The sequence below is a fragment of the Artibeus jamaicensis genome, unplaced genomic scaffold (assembly GCF_021234435.1).
Source record: "Artibeus jamaicensis isolate MK-2021 breed Jamaican fruit bat unplaced genomic scaffold, CSHL_Jam_final contig_233, whole genome shotgun sequence".
In the NCBI taxonomy this organism is placed as follows: Eukaryota; Metazoa; Chordata; class Mammalia; order Chiroptera; family Phyllostomidae; genus Artibeus; species Artibeus jamaicensis.
Genome location: NW_026521486.1, coordinates 5,199,177 through 5,219,604, shown reverse-complemented (window position 1 = coordinate 5,219,604; position 20,428 = coordinate 5,199,177). Strand labels below are relative to the sequence as shown.

Genomic DNA, 20,428 nt, shown 5'->3' with positions numbered 1-20,428 from the left:
GAGCGTTTGGCTCGGTTTCCTGGCGACCCGGCCCAGCGGGCAGCAGCTTCTCCCGCTGTTTTCCACCTTTCCTTCCTGACCCTTGTGCGAGGCCGGCATGCCTTGGTTACTCTCATCAACAAAGCTGGTTCCCGCTAGCGCCCGCAGCCTCTCAGGTTAGACTCGCTCCCACTGACACAGTGGGGTGCCCCAGAATAATCCAAGTTGATCGCGAGCGATGGTTGGTTCGGCGGACCCTTCTGCTGGGGCCACCACTCCTAAGCCCTCTGTGCGCTCCTCGGAATTCTTTACTTTCTGCTCGTGGAAAAGGGTGGGCCGTGTGTTCTCTCTTCCGTTGAGGTATTCTGGGAAGCGGAGATGACTGCAGAAAGAAAAGTGTGGCCAAACCCTAGAGGCACTGTCTTGAAAGTTACTTGGACTCTCAGAGTAGTGTCAGTTCTCACAGTTGACTGAGTGAAAAAAGTGTCTCGCATCAAGTAGCCCTTGTTTCTGTGAGGTTACTCTAAAATCCTGTTTTCGTGGTTTCAAAGAGTTGACTTGAGAACCGGGTCCAGAATGTTTAAGAAACATGTTTAGTAATATAAATGAACAGTTTCTCTCAGAAGAGGTAGTGTTTGGAAAGACTTTTTATGTCGGAAAAAGCTCTTGCTTGTGAAGACAAGATGGAATCAAGGCACAAGGGGGCCCATTTTGGGGAGGGGGTGTACTCTATCTCGAGCAGTTAGTTACATGAACATGAAACTTGGTCAGGGAAAGCTGAATCATGTACCTTTTGGGCGGATCTTGCATTGGATCACATTTCAGTTTTTTGGGACTGTGTGTGAACAATGACTAAACCAGAGCGTATGGTATTTGACATCAGAGCTGTGTCTTGGCATGTTTCTTATGCTGGCATACTTGAATTTATTGAATATGGAATGGTGATTAAATCAAGAGTTACTCTTAAAAAAAAAGTAATCATTGTCCATTGCACAGACCTTGCTCTTCAGTTCCAATAGTTAAGCTGCAGAAAGCTGTCCCTTTCCATAAGAGTGGGTAAATGGGTGAGCAATTGGTTGTTCTTTTTTAAAAAATTTATTGAGAAGACATTGGTTAATAAGTTATGTAGGTCTCAAGTGTACAGTTATATAATGAATTACCTTTATATTGTATTGTGCGTTCACCACCCCAGGTCACAATTAATCTTAATCACACAGGCCACAGCATATGATTTAAAGCTGGAACCATTCTTTGCTTGTAATTTTTTTTGGATTTGTTAAGGATTTGTGTAAAACCTTATTAGTCAGGGTTCAGGACTAGATACTGTTATACACGCCAAGATCTTTGAAAGATATTCATTATGCTTCATTTTGCCTCACAGAATAAGTAAATTTAATCACCTCTTACATGATCATTTTATGTACCATATACATATGCTTTTTGAATAAAAATTATCTACTTGGATCTTCACAAGTCCAGTAAGGGCAGATACCCTCATTTTAACTGATGGGGAACTGAAACTCTCACAGGATCACAGGAAGCAAGTCAGTAATTTTAGTTGTATGGACATCTAGTCCTTTTTCTGTTATACACTAGGTCTTGATATGGCTTAGTAGGGTCCTTTTGGAACTTTTTACTGAGTCACAATGACTAGTAACTGAAAGGTTATTGAATCTCCACTTCCCTGAAGTTGCTCATAGTCTAGCCAGGGTGATAGACAAACAATAGACAAATGACACTAGAGCAAAGAATGGTAATAGATTCTTGACTCAAGTAACACGGGAGCCCGAGAAAGGCAGTAATGGGTTGTAAATCTTATGTTGTTCTGGAACTTTATTAAGTTTTAAAATTCAAAAACTCCACCAACTTGAGGTGCTCATAAATATTTTAAACTTTTATTGTCTGTGGTGCTCTTGGTTGACCTTTTTTAGAAAGCCTGTGAGTGCAGAATGCCATAGGAAACTTTCTCATCTATGAAAGTCACACAGTTAAGAGTGGTTTTATTGGTTGGCATATACAGAGACTAACACGATCTAGTTGTCTAAGAAAAAGCAAAGTAAAGCACTAATGATGGGTAAGTTGTATTCTAAAGGACTACATCACTTAAGACAAATGCAAAGACTGCAGAAGACTGAGATGAGAAAGGGAAATATTGAAAATATTAAAGAATAAATAGAGAATATTTTTAAAAACCTCTTCACAGTTAATTCATTCAACAAACATTAATTGAGTTATGTCTGAGTACAGAGCATAAAAAAGTTTCTACCATCAAAAGAGGACCCCCCCCCAAAAGCAAGTAATTGTAATGTAACATGCTAAATTTATTGATAGAGGTCCAGTGGCAGGGAGAAGGAAAACATGATAGATATTTTGGGGGAACAGGGAGGGGCAAAGTGAAAATGTGATCGTGCCTTTGAAGACTGGGAGATACTGATTTGAGACCTGGAGGAGGGTTTTCACCAGACTAGAGCAATGGAGCTATCTGCAGAGGGAATGTGCAAAGGCACCGACCCAACTCTGAAACAACAGCTATTGCAAAATTTTGCAGTTAATAAGCCTGGAAAAAGTTAATAAGGCTTATAAGCCTTTGAAATATGTTCCTAGGCACATTGGTGGGTGTTACAATAAAATGGTTCTGTGGCCTAATAAGTAAGGAGAATGCTGCATTTTGTAGTGCCGTGGTAAACTAATTCAAAGTCTCTGAGAGGGAAACATATTTGGCAGTAACTTCCAAACTGTATTTGGCCATGGAGCCCTTTTTCTGTGATGAGTCTTGAACTGGTATCCTTTGGAACACATTTTGGAAAAATTTGGGCACAAGAATAAGATGTGTAGGAAGAGTTGGTAGAAAATCAGTTTAGAAAGGAAGCCAAGTTGGGAAGGAGCTGGTGGCTGGTTCATGGATATCGTGTTAAGAAACAATGAGCTTTTTCCCTAAGCAGTGGGAAACCATTGAGTAATTTTAAATTAATGAGTGAGATTAAATCAAATATTTAGTTATCTGTTTAGAGTGGGAAAATGGACTGGAAGGCGCATCGTTGCACTCTTAAATTTTCAGACACTGATTTCCACATTTGTTGGAAAATTGTGTATTTTTCTACTCTGATTAGTCCCGCAATGTAATAGATAAACTCTACTAAATATCACATTTTATGTATGTAAGTATCACTTCAGGTACCCTAGGCTTTTATTATTTTATTTTCTGAAAATAAACTTTAAGTGCTAATTGTCCCCAATACCTACTGTAGAATAAATTACCTTTTCTCCCCAAACACTCACTAACTTAAAAATAAAACAAAACAAAACAAAAATCTCACTTCATTTCGGTTGTTTCTACCTCTTGGCTATTGTGAATTAGGGTACACAAATATGAGTCTGGCTATTTTAACATAAAAGAAAATACCTTAGTTATAATGGAAAAAACAATATTTTTTTTAAATTTTGTACTTCAGTTGTTAATTTATGTCTTTATATGTCAAATGCTCTGCCTCTATTGGAAAAAAGTCATTTCGTGAATAATTATATAGTTTGAACCTGTACATCTCAATACATTTCTAGTTCCTAAGGCTATACATATTTCAAAAGTCTGCATAGTGGTTTTAATTAAAAGAAATGAAAATGACCATAAACTTTACCAAAAAGACTGATATGTAAACATTTAGCTCAAAAACAAAAGGAAAATAATCTTTTCCATTTTTCACAGTAAAATACAGTAATCTTTGCAGTTATCTACAAAACTGATTAATCAAAACACAAAGTGTTGTTTTCAAATATTATATGAACATAATGTTTCTGCAGAGTTAATTTGATGATTCCTTTTGGTTGACTTCTGCACCTCTTCATGCTTTTTCCCCCCTTACCACCTTCTTTGAATCCTGCTGAGAAAACAGGGAATCTTGTTGCTGGTGACCCAAGGTATACCTTGCTCATCATTTTCCACACAAGTGTATTGAAATATATGTTTGGGGCTGTGGGACTTTGGTGAGTAATTGTTGAATGGCTGGAGAAGACCTCTGCAAAGCCTTCTTTATCTGCCACACAGCTAAGAAGGAAGGACTTCAACTCGCCACCATCCTCATCTTCTCTTTTTTTATCATTCTCCATAATTGTTTGTACTAGTATTTCTGCCATTGACAATTTTATGTGAAATTGTTAAAAAATATGTAGTTGGCCATCCCACTGTCATTAAATGCCAGGGAAGAGAAAGAATTAATGCCCTCATGGCCCAGTGAACCATGGTATATAACATCATAGAAAGAAAATCTCCAAACACTGGGTATTCACTGGAGGCAGAGAAAAAGCATCTTGCACCTCTATTTCTGCTTCTGTAGGAACTTATTGGACTATTTAAAAGGTCCTCAACTGAGTCTTTGAAGAAATGAAATGAAAATGAGTCCCTTTTATGAAATAGTTTTTTTAAGACATCTAGTTTACAGAATATGAAGCCATCCTCAAAAGAATCATTAAAATTCCACCTTCACCATTTAATCCTTTGCCGTATTCATTTTAAATGTCACATTTTTCGTCACTTGATAATACATTATATGCTCAGCTACTTTGAATTTTCTCTCGGCTTCTTTATTATATGGGTTTTTATCAGGTTGCCCTTTAAGTGCCATTTTATGATAAGCCTTTTTAATGTCCTCACAGGAAGGATATCTCTGTACTCCTAGAACTTCATGGTAATCCAGCATGTTTTAGCAAATTGTTGGAAGGGGGTGCTCTGGGTAATGAGAACCGTGGTTTTCTCTGCTCATGCTCTGCTGCTGCTGGCTGTGCTGGAGTGACTGCAAATAGGCACATTTTTACATTGAAGACTGTTATTACTGTGGGCCACTGCGAGGAGACGAAAGGATACTAATTGCGAGGCAGAGTTACAAACTTATGTCAGAGAGGGCTGCTTTATGGCATCATTTTGGGGTTGGGGTAGGGACCAGACCTTCCGAATGGAACTAGTCCAGTGTAGGGGACCGGTTTGTCTTGGCCTGGCAAATGTGACTCAGCTCTGTATTGGAAAACCTACAGATGGGAAGTGGTGGGCAGGAGCCAGACCTTCAAACCGAGTTTTCCCATGGGAATCAAGACTAGAAAATGCATACAGATTGTTATGGCTTGCTCTCGCTAACACTCCATCACCCTGGTCTAAAACAACAAATGTGTATTGTCTATCTTCAAGGTAACTTCCAAAGCCTGTATGAGTTCTCCCAAGGACAGAGCTAATGAGCTCATCATCATTCCCCTTTGCATGTTATTTTTATTTCCTTGATTGTACCTAGAATGTAGATGATAATATTCTACGTGATAGATAATAAATCTTTCTATGATGTAAGACCCCAGGAAAACAATAAAAGCCTGTCTAGGCAAGGGTTGGGGCGCTCTCCTCTTGAGGGAGTGGCCGAGGCACCCATAGGCACTCTCCTCTTGAGAGAGTAGTTGTGCCTGTTCCCTTTTTCCACACAGGGTCGTTGTCACCTGTGAATGATTCTCGTCATAAACCACAACAGGCGGACTCTTCTGGACAGGGTCTGCAACATCTGGTGTCCAAACAGGGATGCAACAGTCCACAATCATACCAGACCATCCTGAACTCAGGACTCTTTCCCCTGTATTTCTCTGGAAGCCTCAAACAATACCTCATAAATCAGGGGGCCTGCTGTTCATGGCCACAGCATGGCACTTGCTTAATATAATCTCTAGGTTACTGAGCCTTAGTAACTTACTTCCCAGTGGTTTCATGTTTTGGTTTGGAAAAATGAATTTGTGAACTATGTGAAGACAGTATTCAAGCAGGTGACATATTGTTTATTTTCAGTCAAGAGATAAAAACAAACAACCAAGTTAAAATATAATAAATACTGATGGGGGAAGCGCTGGATGCTAAGCAGTCATATGAGAGGCACCTGCCCCAGAACTGGGGTGTCAGGGAAGGCTTCCTGGGGAAGCAGCCTCCTGTACAAGCTTTCTGCGTGCCACTGGTGAGTCCCTTAAGATGATGGTATCTTTGCCCACTTAAAGGTTACTACTAAAGAACATGTATTTAAAGACTTTGGGAATTGCGTATTTATAATGTGTATTTACTATATCATTATTGAATGCCTACTTAGTGCAAGGCATAGTTTTAGCCAGTGGTGATAAAAGTATTGAACAAAAAAACAATGCTAGTTTTCATGGTGTTTACATTGTCATGGAATACAAAGAATTACATAATTGGGGATAATATGATAAGTGTTCCAAAAAAAAGTGTGAAGGCAGAGAGTTACCTTAGATTCTGAGATTTAATGAGCTAGCATGTGCATATTTTTTTCATACTTCACATAATTCTCAATAAAAAGTGTAAATTTTTCTTTTTCTAGACTTCAGGGCATAGGGTTGCACTACCTCTGTGAAATACTTCCTAAGCCCTCCCCTGCTCTTGTTTGTTGCCTTCTCTTCCTGTGGCTCTTTATTTACACCTCAGTCATACTATAGGCCTGTGTCATACTGTAGAACAGGGGTCCCCAACCCCCAGGCCATAGTCAGTGGCCTGTTAGGAATCCAGCCGCACAGTAAGAGGTGAGCTTGAATGTAATGCACTTGAATCAACCCCAAACCATCCCCTCCCACCCCTCATCTGTGGGAAAGTTATCTTCCATGGAACTGGTCACTGGTCCCTGGTGCCAAAAAGGAGCCACTGCTGTGGTAGACTAAAGTCACTAAGGGTAAAAATGAGATCATTTCTATATCCCTTCAGCATAGCACACACTCCGGCTTTCACAGAGGAAGGGCTGTGTACCGTAAATATTGAAGGTGATACTAATTTACATTTTTCTAAAGCATCCAAATACTGGAGATAGATAAATGTACATATGCTGAGGACCTTGATTCCTTGTTCCATTTCACCCTCTTTACTTTAAAAAAATTTTTACTTTTGATTTTAAAGAGAAAGGAAGGGAGAGAGAAAGAGAAACATTGATGGGTTGCCTTCTGTGTGCTCCCCACCACGGGACCAGACCTGCAACCAAGGCAGCCTTTCCGTTTGCAGGGCGATGCCCAACCGAGCCGCACTGGCAGGGGCTCATCCTCTTTACTTTTAGATAAATGTACTGTGAAGACTTCTCAATTCCTCACTCTGTTTCAGCCTCTTTGCTTTTCCTTCAGGATGTGTATCCTGTTCACAACGAAGGTACTCCCTGCAGCCCATCCCGGAGAGGAAGATTCCAAATCGATACTTAGGCCAGCCCAGCCCCTTTACGCACCCACACCTCCTCAGACCAGGTAAGGCCTTTTAACAGGAACTCTCCCTCTCCAGGGGCTTTATCTAGAGCTGTGCTCTCAGTAGAGTTTTTGCAGCAGTGGGAATGTTCCAGATCTGTGCTGGTCCATACAGGAGCCACTAGCCACAAGTGAACTATTGTATACTTACTACCTTGCTATACTTAATGTTGCTAGTGCAACTAAGGAACTAAATTTGAAATTTTACTTTAAGTGATTTAATAGCTACACGTGGCTACTGGTACTCTACTGACAGTACCATTTAGAGTGATAAACATATAAGCCTTACAATTCAGAATTATTAGTGAAAATTAGGTACTTAGGATTTTTAAGGAAAATTTCTATTACTTTCTAAGGCATAGTTTCTTCAGTTGTGTTCTATTGATTCCTCATCAACTGAGTTAAAGACATTTCAGAAAACATGTTTTTCTTGAAAGCGTTAAATATTTGTTTCAAAATTTTGTTAAACAAAATATTTTTATATAGATAATGCAGATTTCCAGAACTGATTGTTATAACTTTGAGAAATGATAGAGCAATGATAAAGGTGATGCAAAAATTGATGTTTATTTACTTCACTAATTTTTATACTCGATAAAAGTTTACCTTCCTAATTCTATTCTCTGCTGTGAGACTCCTGTGTTGCTGCTACATGTGTCATCACTGTCCCTCAAATTCATGCCTGAAGATTTTTGTTTTCACTTTGTTTTGTTAAAAAGGCAGTTAAGGCCCTGGCTGGTGTAGCTCAATGGATTGAGCACGGGCCTGTGAACCCAAGGATCACGGTTCGATTACCAGTCAGGGCACATGCCTGGGTTGCAGGCCAGTTTCCAGCAGGGGACCCATGAGAGGCAACCATACATTGATGTTTCTCTCCCTCTCTCCTTCCCTTCACCTCTAAAGATAAATAAATAAAATATTTAAAAAAGCAAAAAGGCAGTTAAGGGCCCTGGCTGGGGTGGCTCAATGGGTTGGGCATCGTCCTGCAGAGTGAAAGGTCACCAGTTCGATTCCCAGTCAGGGCACATGCCTGGGTTGTGGGCAAGGTCCTCGGTTGGGGACATCTGAGAGGAAACCAGTCAACATTTCCCTCCCCCTCTTCTCCCTGCCTTCCCCTGTCTCTAAAAATAACTAAATAAAAGCTTTCCCAAAAAAGACAGTTAAGTGATGAACTATAGTGAGTGATGAATATCATCCCAAAGAGGTAGGGAGAGTAAAACCAAATGCTTTGTAGAAAAAGCAGCCAAATTTTCAAGTGAAATTCTTACATCTGCCATGAGAAGTGAAATCTGTATTTTCTGTGTAAGCATATACTATAATCTAAACTGCCATTAGAAATATGTTACTCTTCCACTGTCTCCACTCAGTGAACGATACGATACCCCTGTGTTGCTCAGTGAGGGCTTCCTTTGCTGATTCTTCATCAGACTGGAATTCCTGCTGGAAAGTCGGCTGAGACTCAGGAAATACAGCTCACCACTGAAACACACAAGAATATCAGAGTTTTTCAAAGCTGTAAGGTAAGCTTTATAGCAACCCAGTTGATACAAATTAACATTTCTACCCTGTCGACGTACCTGTAGCTTCCATCTTTTTTTTTTAAGTAGAATTGATATTTTTACCAGCTTTGAAAATTATTGATCTCTTGTGATGAAATGCTTTTACACGGTGAGCTGCATTTTCCAGGCCTTGAAACCGATAATCATATTGTCAAAATGATGGCCACTGGGTCTAGACTGTTTGCATGTTACTAATATTAAACGTGAATGTAAGTTAATATTCACAAACACGTGTTCATACACATGCATGCATTCGTGTCAGCTGTGGGGGTTAGGGAAGCCTGTCCTAATTTTTACTCTCCTGGTGCTGGATTTTGACATTGGAGTAGGTGAGAAGGGAAAGAAGAAGATAAAATCTTTAAAAAGAATTATCAGCGTTAAAGAAACTACCAGGTATACAGTTTTTGGAAGCAAATTAATCATTTGTCTTTCTCCATGTAGAGATACAAAACATATGGAAGTGTTGAAATGTAGGATGAAGGAAGAGTAAATTATTAAGAAAAATTAAAAGCCATGTAATTAAAGTTCTGGGTATATTATAAAAAAAATTAGAGACTAGAGATAAGCATACTTTTTTTTAAAGTTCTTACCAGAGGATATGTTTATTGACGTGGGGGGGGAGGGAGGGGGAGAGAGAAAGAAATTGATGTGAGAGAGAAATATTGATCAGTTGCTTCCTGTACACATCCCATCTGGGGATCAAACCTGCAACCTAGGTATCTGCCCTGACCAGGAATTGAACTTACAACCTTCCGGTGTACAGGACAGTACTCCAACCAATGAGCCACACAGTCAGGGGGATAAGCATAAATTTTTTAAAAATTACTCATAATCCAACCACTCAAAGAATACCACTATTGAGATTTTTATGTATGTATCTTTCTAGACATTTCTTATATAAGAATTGTTTGTATGTGTGTGTGTGTGTGTGTGTACACACAGAATGTCCCGTACACTCAGTACTTAAGTCCATTCGCATCTTCATCATCACCACCATCAGACATGGCCTGAATGATGACTTGACATTTATTTAGGCATTTCAAAACACTTTTTTATAGATTACACTTAATAGGCAGATAAGTAGCCTAAAAAAGTTTTGTATTCTACAGTTTTTAAATTTAACATCAAGTCCTACCTGTTTCTTATAAATTGATGTATCTTTTTTTCTCACTCCCTGTGCACCTGTGGAATTTAAAAAATAACAATATATTCATGTTGAGTATACATTTTTCTCATCTTTATCTTCTGAATTAGATTTTAATGCAAAGACCGAAGCCTTTATGTGTATAAGTTGATAGGTGACTAAACCTGTATCTTTAACCTGTACGTGTGATACATGTTGACTACTCATTTCAAAGTACCATTATACTGATGACTAGCTTATAGAACACCCATAAACTGTCATCCATCTAGTGCAGAATTATGGCATATTCCTTTTTTTGTTTATTTTTCTTTTTCATTTTTTGTATTCCTTTATTTTTTAGTACTGGGAGAATAAGAGAATTTTACAGTATAATAAATTTCATAGAGGTGATGTGTTATAGAATTGTATACCTGAAACCTATGTAATTTTATTAACCAAAGTCAGCCCAATAAATTCAGTTTTTAAAAAAAGTAAATGAAGTCCCTGGCCAGTATAGCTCAGTGGATTGAGCGCAGGCCTGCGGACCAAAGCATCGCTGGTTTGATTCCCAGTCAGAGCACATGCCTGGGTTGCAGGCCATATCTCCAGTACAGGGTGTGCTAGAAGCGACCACACATTGATGTTTCACTCCCTGTCTCCCTCCCTTCCCTGTCTCTCTAAAATAAATAAATAAAATCTTTTTTTTTTTAAGGAAATAAAAAGTGATAACACTGAAAATAAAATTCAAATTGAATTAAAAAAAACAATTTTCATGTTGTTTAAATACTGGTATATTAAAAATAAATGACTCTTCTATTTTTCTCTTTAACCTTTGTGCATATTTCTCATTCATATTCCCAAAGTCTCTGAGGTAAAGATTAACCCCAGGCAAAAATCAGGAATCTTCTAAAGAATAGACTATTAAGGCTCGTGAATCACTTGAAACTCATATGTTATGTGGAGAAGCCAAAGACTTTCAGGACCTCTGTGTAAATAGTTACTTGGATAGGAATAGTGGTTGTCCGTGTAAATTTGACCCTTCCAAGGTCCTCCTGGTTTTAGATTACCTGGGTGACCACCTCCTTAAGTGTAAATATTTGGTAATGGTTATAACTGATAACTATATCGTGATTACTGTTCTAAACATTTTATTAATTTAATCCTCCTGACAACTTTGTGAAGCAGGTGCTGTTATTGCCTCCAATTTAAAGATGAGGAAACTGGGGCACAGAGCAGATCGGTGGCTCCCTCCAGGCCAGTTGTTAAGCAAAGATTTCAACTTAACCAAATTCTGGCTCAGAGTCTGCATTTAACCACAAAACCGTATAAAACACCTGTGCCAAAGAATAGTATCTGGAAATATTTTTAAAGTCTTTTTTGTTATAGTATGTTTGATAAAAATTTCAACTTAGAGAAATCTTGGCGTAAGAGTTTAGAGAGTGATACACTTTGTTGTGATGTGGTAAAATGTATATACAGTGAAGTACACAGATCTTTTACACCAGTGTACCCCACTCCCAGTCAAGACAGAGAACATTCTCATCACCCAGAACGTTCCCTCGTTGCCCCCTCCATTCAGTCCCCACTTCCACCCTCAACCACTGCTTTAGTTTTTACCAACATGGATTGTTTTGCTTGTACTTAAATTTCATGTAAGTGGAATGGTATGATATGTACCCTGCCTGTCTAGCTTGTTTTTCTCAATATATTCAAGTAAAACCTATTTAGAGTATTTTTAATTATCCCTTTGGTTATTTTATATTTTCAGAGAGGTCTGTGCTTTATTTTATTAAGGAAATACTTATTGGCTTTTTCTTTACCCCCATTCTGCAACTCTACAGTAGTAGATTAGTTTATGAACTATTTCCTTATATATAAAAAACTACCTAATAAAAAAATAATTTTCAAGAATGCTGCTTCAAAATCAGACCATGTTCATCCAGTTAGTTTCAGGAAATAATTAAAACACATACCTAAATTGTACCAAAGACCTGCATCTTTCCATCTATTTTCAGTCTTTATAAAACTTTCTTCTCTGACTTTTCTGCTTGGCTGATAAAATATGAAGAACATTTTTCTTACTGTCTTGCTAGGCTCAATCCTTAAATGTCCCAGGAGAACTTTTCTTCTTGGCTGCAGAATCTCAGAATTTTGACACTTGGCTGTTTGTACAACCCAGCTCCCAGCGTCTAGGCATTTGATTGCTTAAGCCAACTTCTTAAAATAGTCCCTCTATCCTTACTTGATTCCACATGATAAAATACTAACTTTGTTTCTTAATACTTTACAATTTGACAACGTTGCCAGAATGTCTATGCAGTACAGTTTAATCCGAAGAAATTAGCACAGATTTAATGTGGTCATAGTATATCAAAGGCCATAACAGCTGCCAAGTTTACCTGTAGAATTAAAGTTCATCACTTCATCACCTTTTGTTCCCCTTGAATAATAAGAAATTGTGTCTTTTTCCTTGGATAATTTTTCTGTCATGATCAGGAGTTGTCACTGTGGAACTTCAGAAGCTTGGAAGCATTTAATTAATGATGCATGCCATGGTGTTGATAATTAGTAAGTTTGAGAAAATACAGCCAGTGTTTTAAATATTTCTCATGTAGTCAATGGTATGAAATTGAATTCCACAAAGAAAGGAATGCTTTGAAGGGTATAAAAGATGATTTTCTAATCCTGCTTTGATTTGATTTTTTAAAGCTGTTTTATTTATTTATTTATTTTTAGAAAGGGGAAGAGAGTGAGAAAAAATTCATGTATGAGAGAAACACTGATCGGTTGCCTTTGACACACCCCTAACCACGGACCTGGCCCAAAGCCCAGGCATGTGCTCTGACCGGGAATGTCTATAGGATGACACCCAGCCCATTGAGCTATACCAGTGTGAGCTGTTTTGATTTGATTTTGAAAATAAAGTAATTATATCTTTTTTCAAAAATTACTCTCTAATGTATAAATAAATATATACTGTTATTAATGAAAATGAGAGCTAACATAGATTAAAGTAATTAAAATTGTGAATATCCTTACCTTCCAAAATTAAAAGAAAAGCACAAAATGAATTTGTTTTTTAATTTGTTTTATTACATGGACTTTAGCTGTGATGTAACCAGTGCAAAGCATAGGAAAAGGAGAAAGTAAAAAGATAAAAAGGGCAGGTTGGGTAATCCACCAATGAAAACCAGCCTCTGCTTTTGTAAGAGAGTATTTACTTACTACCTGGGTAAATTGGGATATTTCCAGTGTTGAGTAACTGGCAGACTCAACATGAATCATTATCAGGGGAATAAATAGTTAAGCTGTTCTTTTGCTCTTCGGTACAAGGTTCATTCAGTATTCTGCCCAAGAGCTCTGGGGGACTCTCAGCCAGCTCAGTCCTGAAAGGAAGAAATGTGGTGTGAGCTCTCTCAGGCCCAGCTCTGTTGTTTTTGCCTGATTCAAACTGACCTATAAGGCCGTCTCTTATTTTTCTTTTATTTCTTAACAACTTTATCAGTAAAAATGTAACTTTTTAATGTACATAAGTAAAATTTAAATAAAAAATTAATATTTTCTTAGCGGAATGCAAGCTACAGAATTTGCTGGAGTGGTAGCTATACATAGGTAAAATCTAGTTCCAGTCATTAAACAATTGAGTTATGTGTGCTGAACATGAATACTAAGAAAATTCAAAGGTCTTTGGTCCAGCAATTTCTTTCCTGGGCACTTTCCCATAGGAATAAAAGCACCAGGATGCAGGGCATGAGAGTACTAGGATAAATGCACAGATATGTTTATAATAGCAGGATAAAGCTGAAAACCATATGAATGCTTGCCAGTATGGAAATGGCTCAGTACGTCATGGTACCTCACCCCGAGAAATATGTAGACATTAAGCAGAGTGAATTGAAGCTATGCCAGTTGACTTGGTGGGAGAGATTTTCATATGGTATTCTGTTGGAAAAGCAAGATACAGAAAATAATGTATAGTATCCCATTTTTATGAAACACTAGTGACCAAAAATTCCTAAATGCAGGTATATGATATATAAGTGTGTATGATTTCATGGGTGTTAAGAGAATAGGAAAGGTTGTATGTGAGATGACAGACATGGGCGTGGTGCTGATGTAGAAGGAGGAAGGAGGGGAGGAGTCGAACAACAAAAAGGGGGGAAATGGTTAATTATTAAGAGTTCAGTGTGATGTGATTATATTTATATACAAATATTGCTGTGTATATAGAAGGACATGAAATAGCTAACTTTAAAAAATTCAAAGAGACAAATTAGTTTGGGCTAATCAGGAAAGCCTTTTGAACAAGTAGAGTCTAAAAACAAACATGTATTGTGCCTAGGATCTTGGAGTAGAACTGTTACAGAGGGAGAAGAAATTTCAGAAAGGAGACACATTGCAAGCAAGGTAATAGGGAAAGAGCAGGTGGGACTTAGATAAGACATTAGAAGGAATTAATGTCAGAATGATTGGAGGAATGATAAGAAAAAAGTTGGCCAAGTCACTAAAGACCACATATTGTGTGAGTTCGTTTGTATGAAATCTCTACTATGGACAAATCCACAGAGACTAAATAGGTTAGCAGTTACCGGGGTTGGGGGCGATTGGGAGGAAATGAATGTGGGATTTCTTTTTGTAGGGATGACGTGTTTTAAAATCGATTGTAGTGATTGTTGTACAGTTCGGGGAAGGTGCCAAAGCCAATTAATGTACAATTAATTGTACATTTAACCACTTAAAATGTGGTTAAATGTACAATTAATTGTACATTTTAAGTGGTTAAATTGTGTGGTATGTAAATTATATCTCGATAAGGCTGTTTAAAAAAAAAAGTTGGTCAGATAAATTGGGGTCACCTAGTGGAGGACTTTAACATCCAAGCCTTACAGTGTGAATTCGATTTAATGGACTACAAAGAGTTACAGGTATATGAATATGGAGTGGACTTTTCTTTTTTAGCCTCTTTTTATTGGGGATTTTAATTATTACTCATTTAAAAATTCAAATATTATAATAAAGCCTGTTAAATAGGAAATATCAGTCTTAACTTACTCCCCATAGATTACCACTATAAAAGTTGTGATTCCTTTCTAAATTGTTTTCTCTCTCTTTTTTTAACGTGATGAGGATCATGTCATCCATCTTGTTCTGAAATTTTTTCATATAGCAGTTCTTCATGGCTATTTTCCATACTTGCATATGAAGACTGGCTACCACAGGGAATAACAGTAGTAACTCATATTATAGAGTCATTGTAAAGATTAAATGAGTTGATATATGTAAATAATAGTATAAGACACGTACTAAGCATTTGATAAGCATTAGATGTTGTTTTACTATTGTTATTACTGAGTATAGGCTGAGCGATGCAGCTTTTGTGAGTGATTACTTTGGGAGTTCTTTTGCTTTGGGAACATTAAGTGAGAACAGGCATTATTTCCATTTCAGAAAAGAAGTGTTCATTTAGTTATCACTGGGATAGCAGCCAGACTGAGTTACTAAAAGCACTAAAACTAACGACTAACACATGACACTTCATAACAGAGGTGGTTAATGTCGATTTTGGAGGCTTGTGTGAGGGACTGTGAGCCCCTTGAAATTGTATGTCCACAGTTTGTGGGTGCCTAAGTGCAGCTCAGTACGCAGGATGGATACGTGGTCTTCAAAAAATTCTCCTTACGAACCACATGCTCTACCAAACTTGATTCTCTACCCAAGAGGTAGAGAATGCCACCAGGTTTTTAGGGGGTACAAAGGTGGCCCTGACCCATAAGGAGATTTTGTATACCCAGCACACTGTTAACACCGGTACAGAATAAAAAGTCCTACTAGAAAGTTATCATTATTGTGCTTTGAGAATTCAGAAGTTTATTGTAGCTCTTGATTCAGGGAAAGCTTTTTGGTCTTTAATCTATTATGTTAAAAATTGTATCATTTAACAAATATTTGTCAAATGCCCACTATATTCCAGTTGTTATTCTGGCTGTTGGGAATATAACATTGATAGGCAAAAAGTCTGTGTCCTCGTGAAGCTTACATTCTTTGGGGGAAGTCATACCCAAACAATGTGACCCTTCTCCTCCTCATTTTATTTTGTTTTTTTAAAAATTGTATTTATGTTTAGAGAGAGGGGGAAAGAGAGGGAGAGAGACGTTGATGTGTGGCTGTCTCTCATGTGCTCCTCACCAGGGACCTGGCCTGCAACCCAGGCATGTTCCCTGAGTGGGAATTGAACCAGCGACCCTTTGGTTCACAGGCCAGCACTTAGTCCACTGAGCCCCAGCAGTCAGGTCTCCTCACCTTTTACACTGAAACTTCAGGATAGCTTTGATTAAATTCTTCATTTTATATATTGACACTTCAGGGCAGTATTGATTATATGCCAAACAATGCCTTCCACATAGTAATGCTAATAAATGTTTGATCAAGTAAGAAAGAGAATGAACCAACCCTGGCTGGTGTAGCTAAGTGGATTGAGCACAGGCCTGCGAACCAGAGGATTGCGGTTCAGTTCCTAGTCAGGGCACATGCCTGGGTTGCAGGCCGGTTCCCTGCAGGCCAGTTTCCAGCAGGGGGCACACGAAAGGCAACCATACATTGATGTTTCTCTCCCTCCTTCCCCTCTAAAATAAATCTTTAAAAAAAAAAGGAGAATGAACTAAAGAGGTGGAAGAGATCTAAAGGCATCATGATCTGTTTTTAGGCAGAACCACATTTAACTATTTTTTTTTCAAATTTTTACAATGGAATAGAAATTTTATTTTATTTTTTAAAGATTTTATTTATATATTGTTAGAGAAAAAGGGAAGGAAGAAGAGAAAGAGCAATGTTGATTAGTTGCCTCTTGCACTCCCCCAACTGGGGACCTATCCCACAAACCAGTCATGTGCCCTAACTGGGAATCAAACCAGCAACCTTTCAACTGGCTCACACACCAGCGCTCAGTTGACTGAGCCACACCAGCCAGGGCTGCAATAAGAATTTTAAACCTGGTATCTCCATAGTTCTCCACGTGCAGTGAGATTTAGCATAAATTGAAAAAATAAATGTCTCCATCTAACATTAAGCTAGCTTAAGTACTTCGGCACTATAAAAATGCAAGGCGTCACTGTTGCTTGTCTTTTCTAGGGGAGGTGACTCCAGGACTATCCCAAGTGGAATATGCACTTCGCAGACACAAGTTAATGTCTCTGGTCCACAAGGAGGCACAAGGGCAGAGCGGGACAGACCAGACAGTGGTTCTGCTGTCCAACCCTACATACTACATGAGCAACGATATCCCCTACACTTTCCACCAAGACAACAATTTCCTATACCTTTGTGGATTCCAAGAGCCTGATAGCATTCTGGTCCTTCAAAGCCTCCCTGGCAAGCAGTTACCAGCACACAAGGCCATGCTTTTTGTGCCTCGGAGAGACCCCAGTCGAGAACTTTGGGATGGCCCACGATCTGGCACTGATGGAGCAGTAGCTCTAACTGGCGTGGACGAAGCCTATACACTGGAAGAATTTCAACATCTAGTGCCAAAACTGAAAGGTAATAGATGGGAGCAGAAGTCAAATCATGGGCCAGGTTGGGGTTAAGACTTTCCTTGCCTGTTCAGACAAAGTTTTTCATGTCCTAAAATGATTATCCATAGCAGTGCTTCCCTTAAGCACCAGGAAAGGAGCATAAAATATTTTCCACAAGACTGGGCTACTTTAAAGACTTCATTTATTCGTTTGCTAAATCTTACTAGATTATTCATTCACATAGACTGTTAACTGTCCTAGTTTGAAATCCCAGAGAGAGAATTTCCTTATACAGGTTAAGGATGGGCATAGGCCACTCTTCAGGGTTACTGGCCGGTCTGTCTTTCTTCTCACTGCTTTTGCCAACTCTTCGAAAAGAGGCAGTATTCTCAGAGAATGATCCATGCGTCACCAGCATCGGAATTACCTGGCGGTGCATATTAAAACTGTAAATTCATAGTAGCTGTGGGAAATATAAACTCTTAGGCCCCCACTCCATACTGACCAAATCAGAATCTGCATTTTAACAAGATTCTTAGGTGATTCGTACACACAGTTCATACCCTTCCAAAAAGTCACTTTCTCTACCTTAATTCTAGTGAAAAGTATCAAAAAGTCACTTACAGCTAAGTGTGTGAAATAATATAAATGATGAAGTTGGAAAATACTTATTTTAAACAAAATAATGTTGGATTGTAAATGTTTAGTGCTTCTTTTATAGTTTATAAACTGTTTCTGAAGTCACTTTCTAAAACAGAATTCCAAAATTGTTTTCAACAATCACGGAATTTACTGTACTTGTTTCCTACAAAGACTCCCTTTAGAGAAAATACTTACTTGAATATGCACGGTTAATATGTTTCATTCTTTTTATTTGTAAACTGTTGTCTATTTTACAGATTTAATTATCCAGCTAAGCTAATGGAACTTTCTTCATCTTCAGAGGCTTCATCAGTGTGGGGCACAGAATCATTTTCTTTGTAGTTCATGATTTCTTGAATTAATTGCGGGCTGTCATGTTCCAAATTGCTTTGTACAAAATGTACAACCCTTAGACTTCAATTGTTGGGATTACTGTTCATTAGCTACTGTCAGGAAAAAAAGGAAAGGGGGACTTGGTATAAGTGGGAATTATTTTCATAATGATCCCACTTATTTTATCTCAGGCCAATGTAAGCCGTTTCCTTGGGTCTCTATAATTAAAAGGTGACTGGTCCTTGTTTGTAATGAGAATACCTAGCAGATAGGAAAGGATTTCCTGGATAAGAGTGGATTAACACCTATTATCTACTGTAGTGTCCCCATAGTCATAAGTAATTGCTCTAAGGAACTTTCTTTCACTGATACTGATTGTGGGTACAGGGGTGAAATGCTTTTAACCACAAGATAATGATCTGAGCACATTTTTCTGTCTTTTGTGTTCAATTATTCAACAGTGTCCCCAGCTCAGTGGTGATGTGGAGAACAATTGCAATTGTTCCGTTAATAAATAAATAAATAAAATCAAAGCCTGAATAAAGGTAGTTCCAGTACCTATCTTTAGGAACACTGAAGTTTTGGGGCAGAAAAGCTGTTTGCTCAGTTTCAGAATGTCTTGCCATTTTCAGGGAATGGCCTTTCCAATGATTTATGATCAAACCCTTCAATTACTTTAGTTGCGAGAGAGTTCGTGCTCAACCCTCTGGCATTTCACACTACAAGTTTTATAGTTTTGACTCTTGTTTAAGAGTCATGATGGCAGTTGGTATTTGTTGGTACGATTAGTTGTATTTTGAAGTTATTTTTTTGTATCTCATTTTAAGCTGAGACTAATACACTTTGGTATGACTGGATGAGGCCCGCTCACACACAGCTTCACTCGGACTATATGCAGCTTGTGACTGAGGTCAAAACCAGGAGCAAGAACAGAGTTCGCACTGTCCAGCAGCTGGTACAGCGCCTCCGGCTGATCAAATCTCCTGCTGAAATTGAACGAATGCAGGTTGCTGGGAAGATCACATCACAGGTGGGTTCCTACTGAAAAAGCTGTTGTCAAACGAAAAAAAATTAAGCTCTAGGGTTCAGTGGGCACCCCGAGATTGTGTACTTAAAGCAGTCATTTCCTGGCTGGTGAACATCTAGCTTCTACTTTGACATTTAGTGAACACGTAGAGAGACTTGCTCAGAACCTTGCAAGGCAGAGTAAATCTGCCTTCTTATGTCTTTTACCCATGATCTTAGTTGTTTCTCCTTGGAACAATATAAGTTAATTTTTTATTTCCTTACAATAACTGCAATACTAGTAGTAGTAAAACAGTTTGATAAAGAAGAATCATAGAGCCCAAAATGAGTGCTTACAAATCGGCAATTCCGGGGAAAGGGTACAATATAGCAGCAACATTAACTAACATGAATGTAAGAAGACCTATCAGCCAATGACTGTCTCACAGCCAGGGGCCAGAGCAGCCTGGTGCAGGCTTCTCTTGTACTCCCTCAGTAAGAGCTGGGCAAGATGCATTTCCTTTCCTGGATCAGGAACCACAGATGCATACATGGAACACCTAGAAACCGGGGAGTCCAAAATCACATCTCAACTAGAGATTTTTCTGGTTTTGGTTATATTGTCAGATTCCTGCTATGTAACAAAGACCTTCAGAGTTCTTGTGGAAACCAAGGACAGACCAGTACTGACAAACTGATACAAATGGCTTCGAAACTCTTACCAACACTCTTAATCAGTATGTTTCAGGCCTTGACCAGGAGGAGTTGCATACAGGAACTGTAACAAAACAGTTCAAACTAATTCCAGGCCTACTGAATTAACCTCATAGAGTAATAGCACACACACATTTGAAGCCCACTTTTCTGAATTCTACCCAAAGTCTTCCCAAAGTTAAACATTATTTTCCTTAACTATTCCCTTATTTTGTAACCCTCCTCAGTATGTGCTCTAGTTTGTCAGGGTCTTTCTTCAGGTACACTGTCCAGGGTTCTAGCTACAGCCAGACCAGCAAAGACTACTTACA

At 38.4% G+C, this 20,428-nt stretch overlaps 1 protein-coding gene across 5 annotated transcripts in view; it reads left to right on the top strand.

Annotated features, from left to right (window-relative positions):
- Nucleotides 1-8: 8 nt before the first annotated feature.
- Nucleotides 9-20,428, top strand: part of XPNPEP3 (X-prolyl aminopeptidase 3) — a 41,989-nt gene continuing 21,569 nt past the window's right edge. For 2 of the 5 annotated variants that reach the window (XR_005084556.2, XM_037160313.2), the window contains exons 1-4: nt 9-155; nt 7,117-7,233; nt 17,041-17,448; nt 19,226-19,428. Coding sequence is in view for 4 of the 5 variants with exons in the window: in XM_037160313.2 (XP_037016208.2) it covers nt 98-155; nt 7,117-7,233; nt 17,041-17,448; nt 19,226-19,428 (786 nt within the window). In the remaining variant the exon portion in view is untranslated. Of the gene's footprint in view, nt 156-7,116; nt 7,234-8,597; nt 8,751-14,254; nt 14,320-17,040; nt 17,449-19,225; nt 19,429-20,428 lie in introns of those variants that run through there. The other 3 variants (XM_037160315.2, XM_037160314.2, XM_053661900.1) reach the window with 3 other exon arrangements.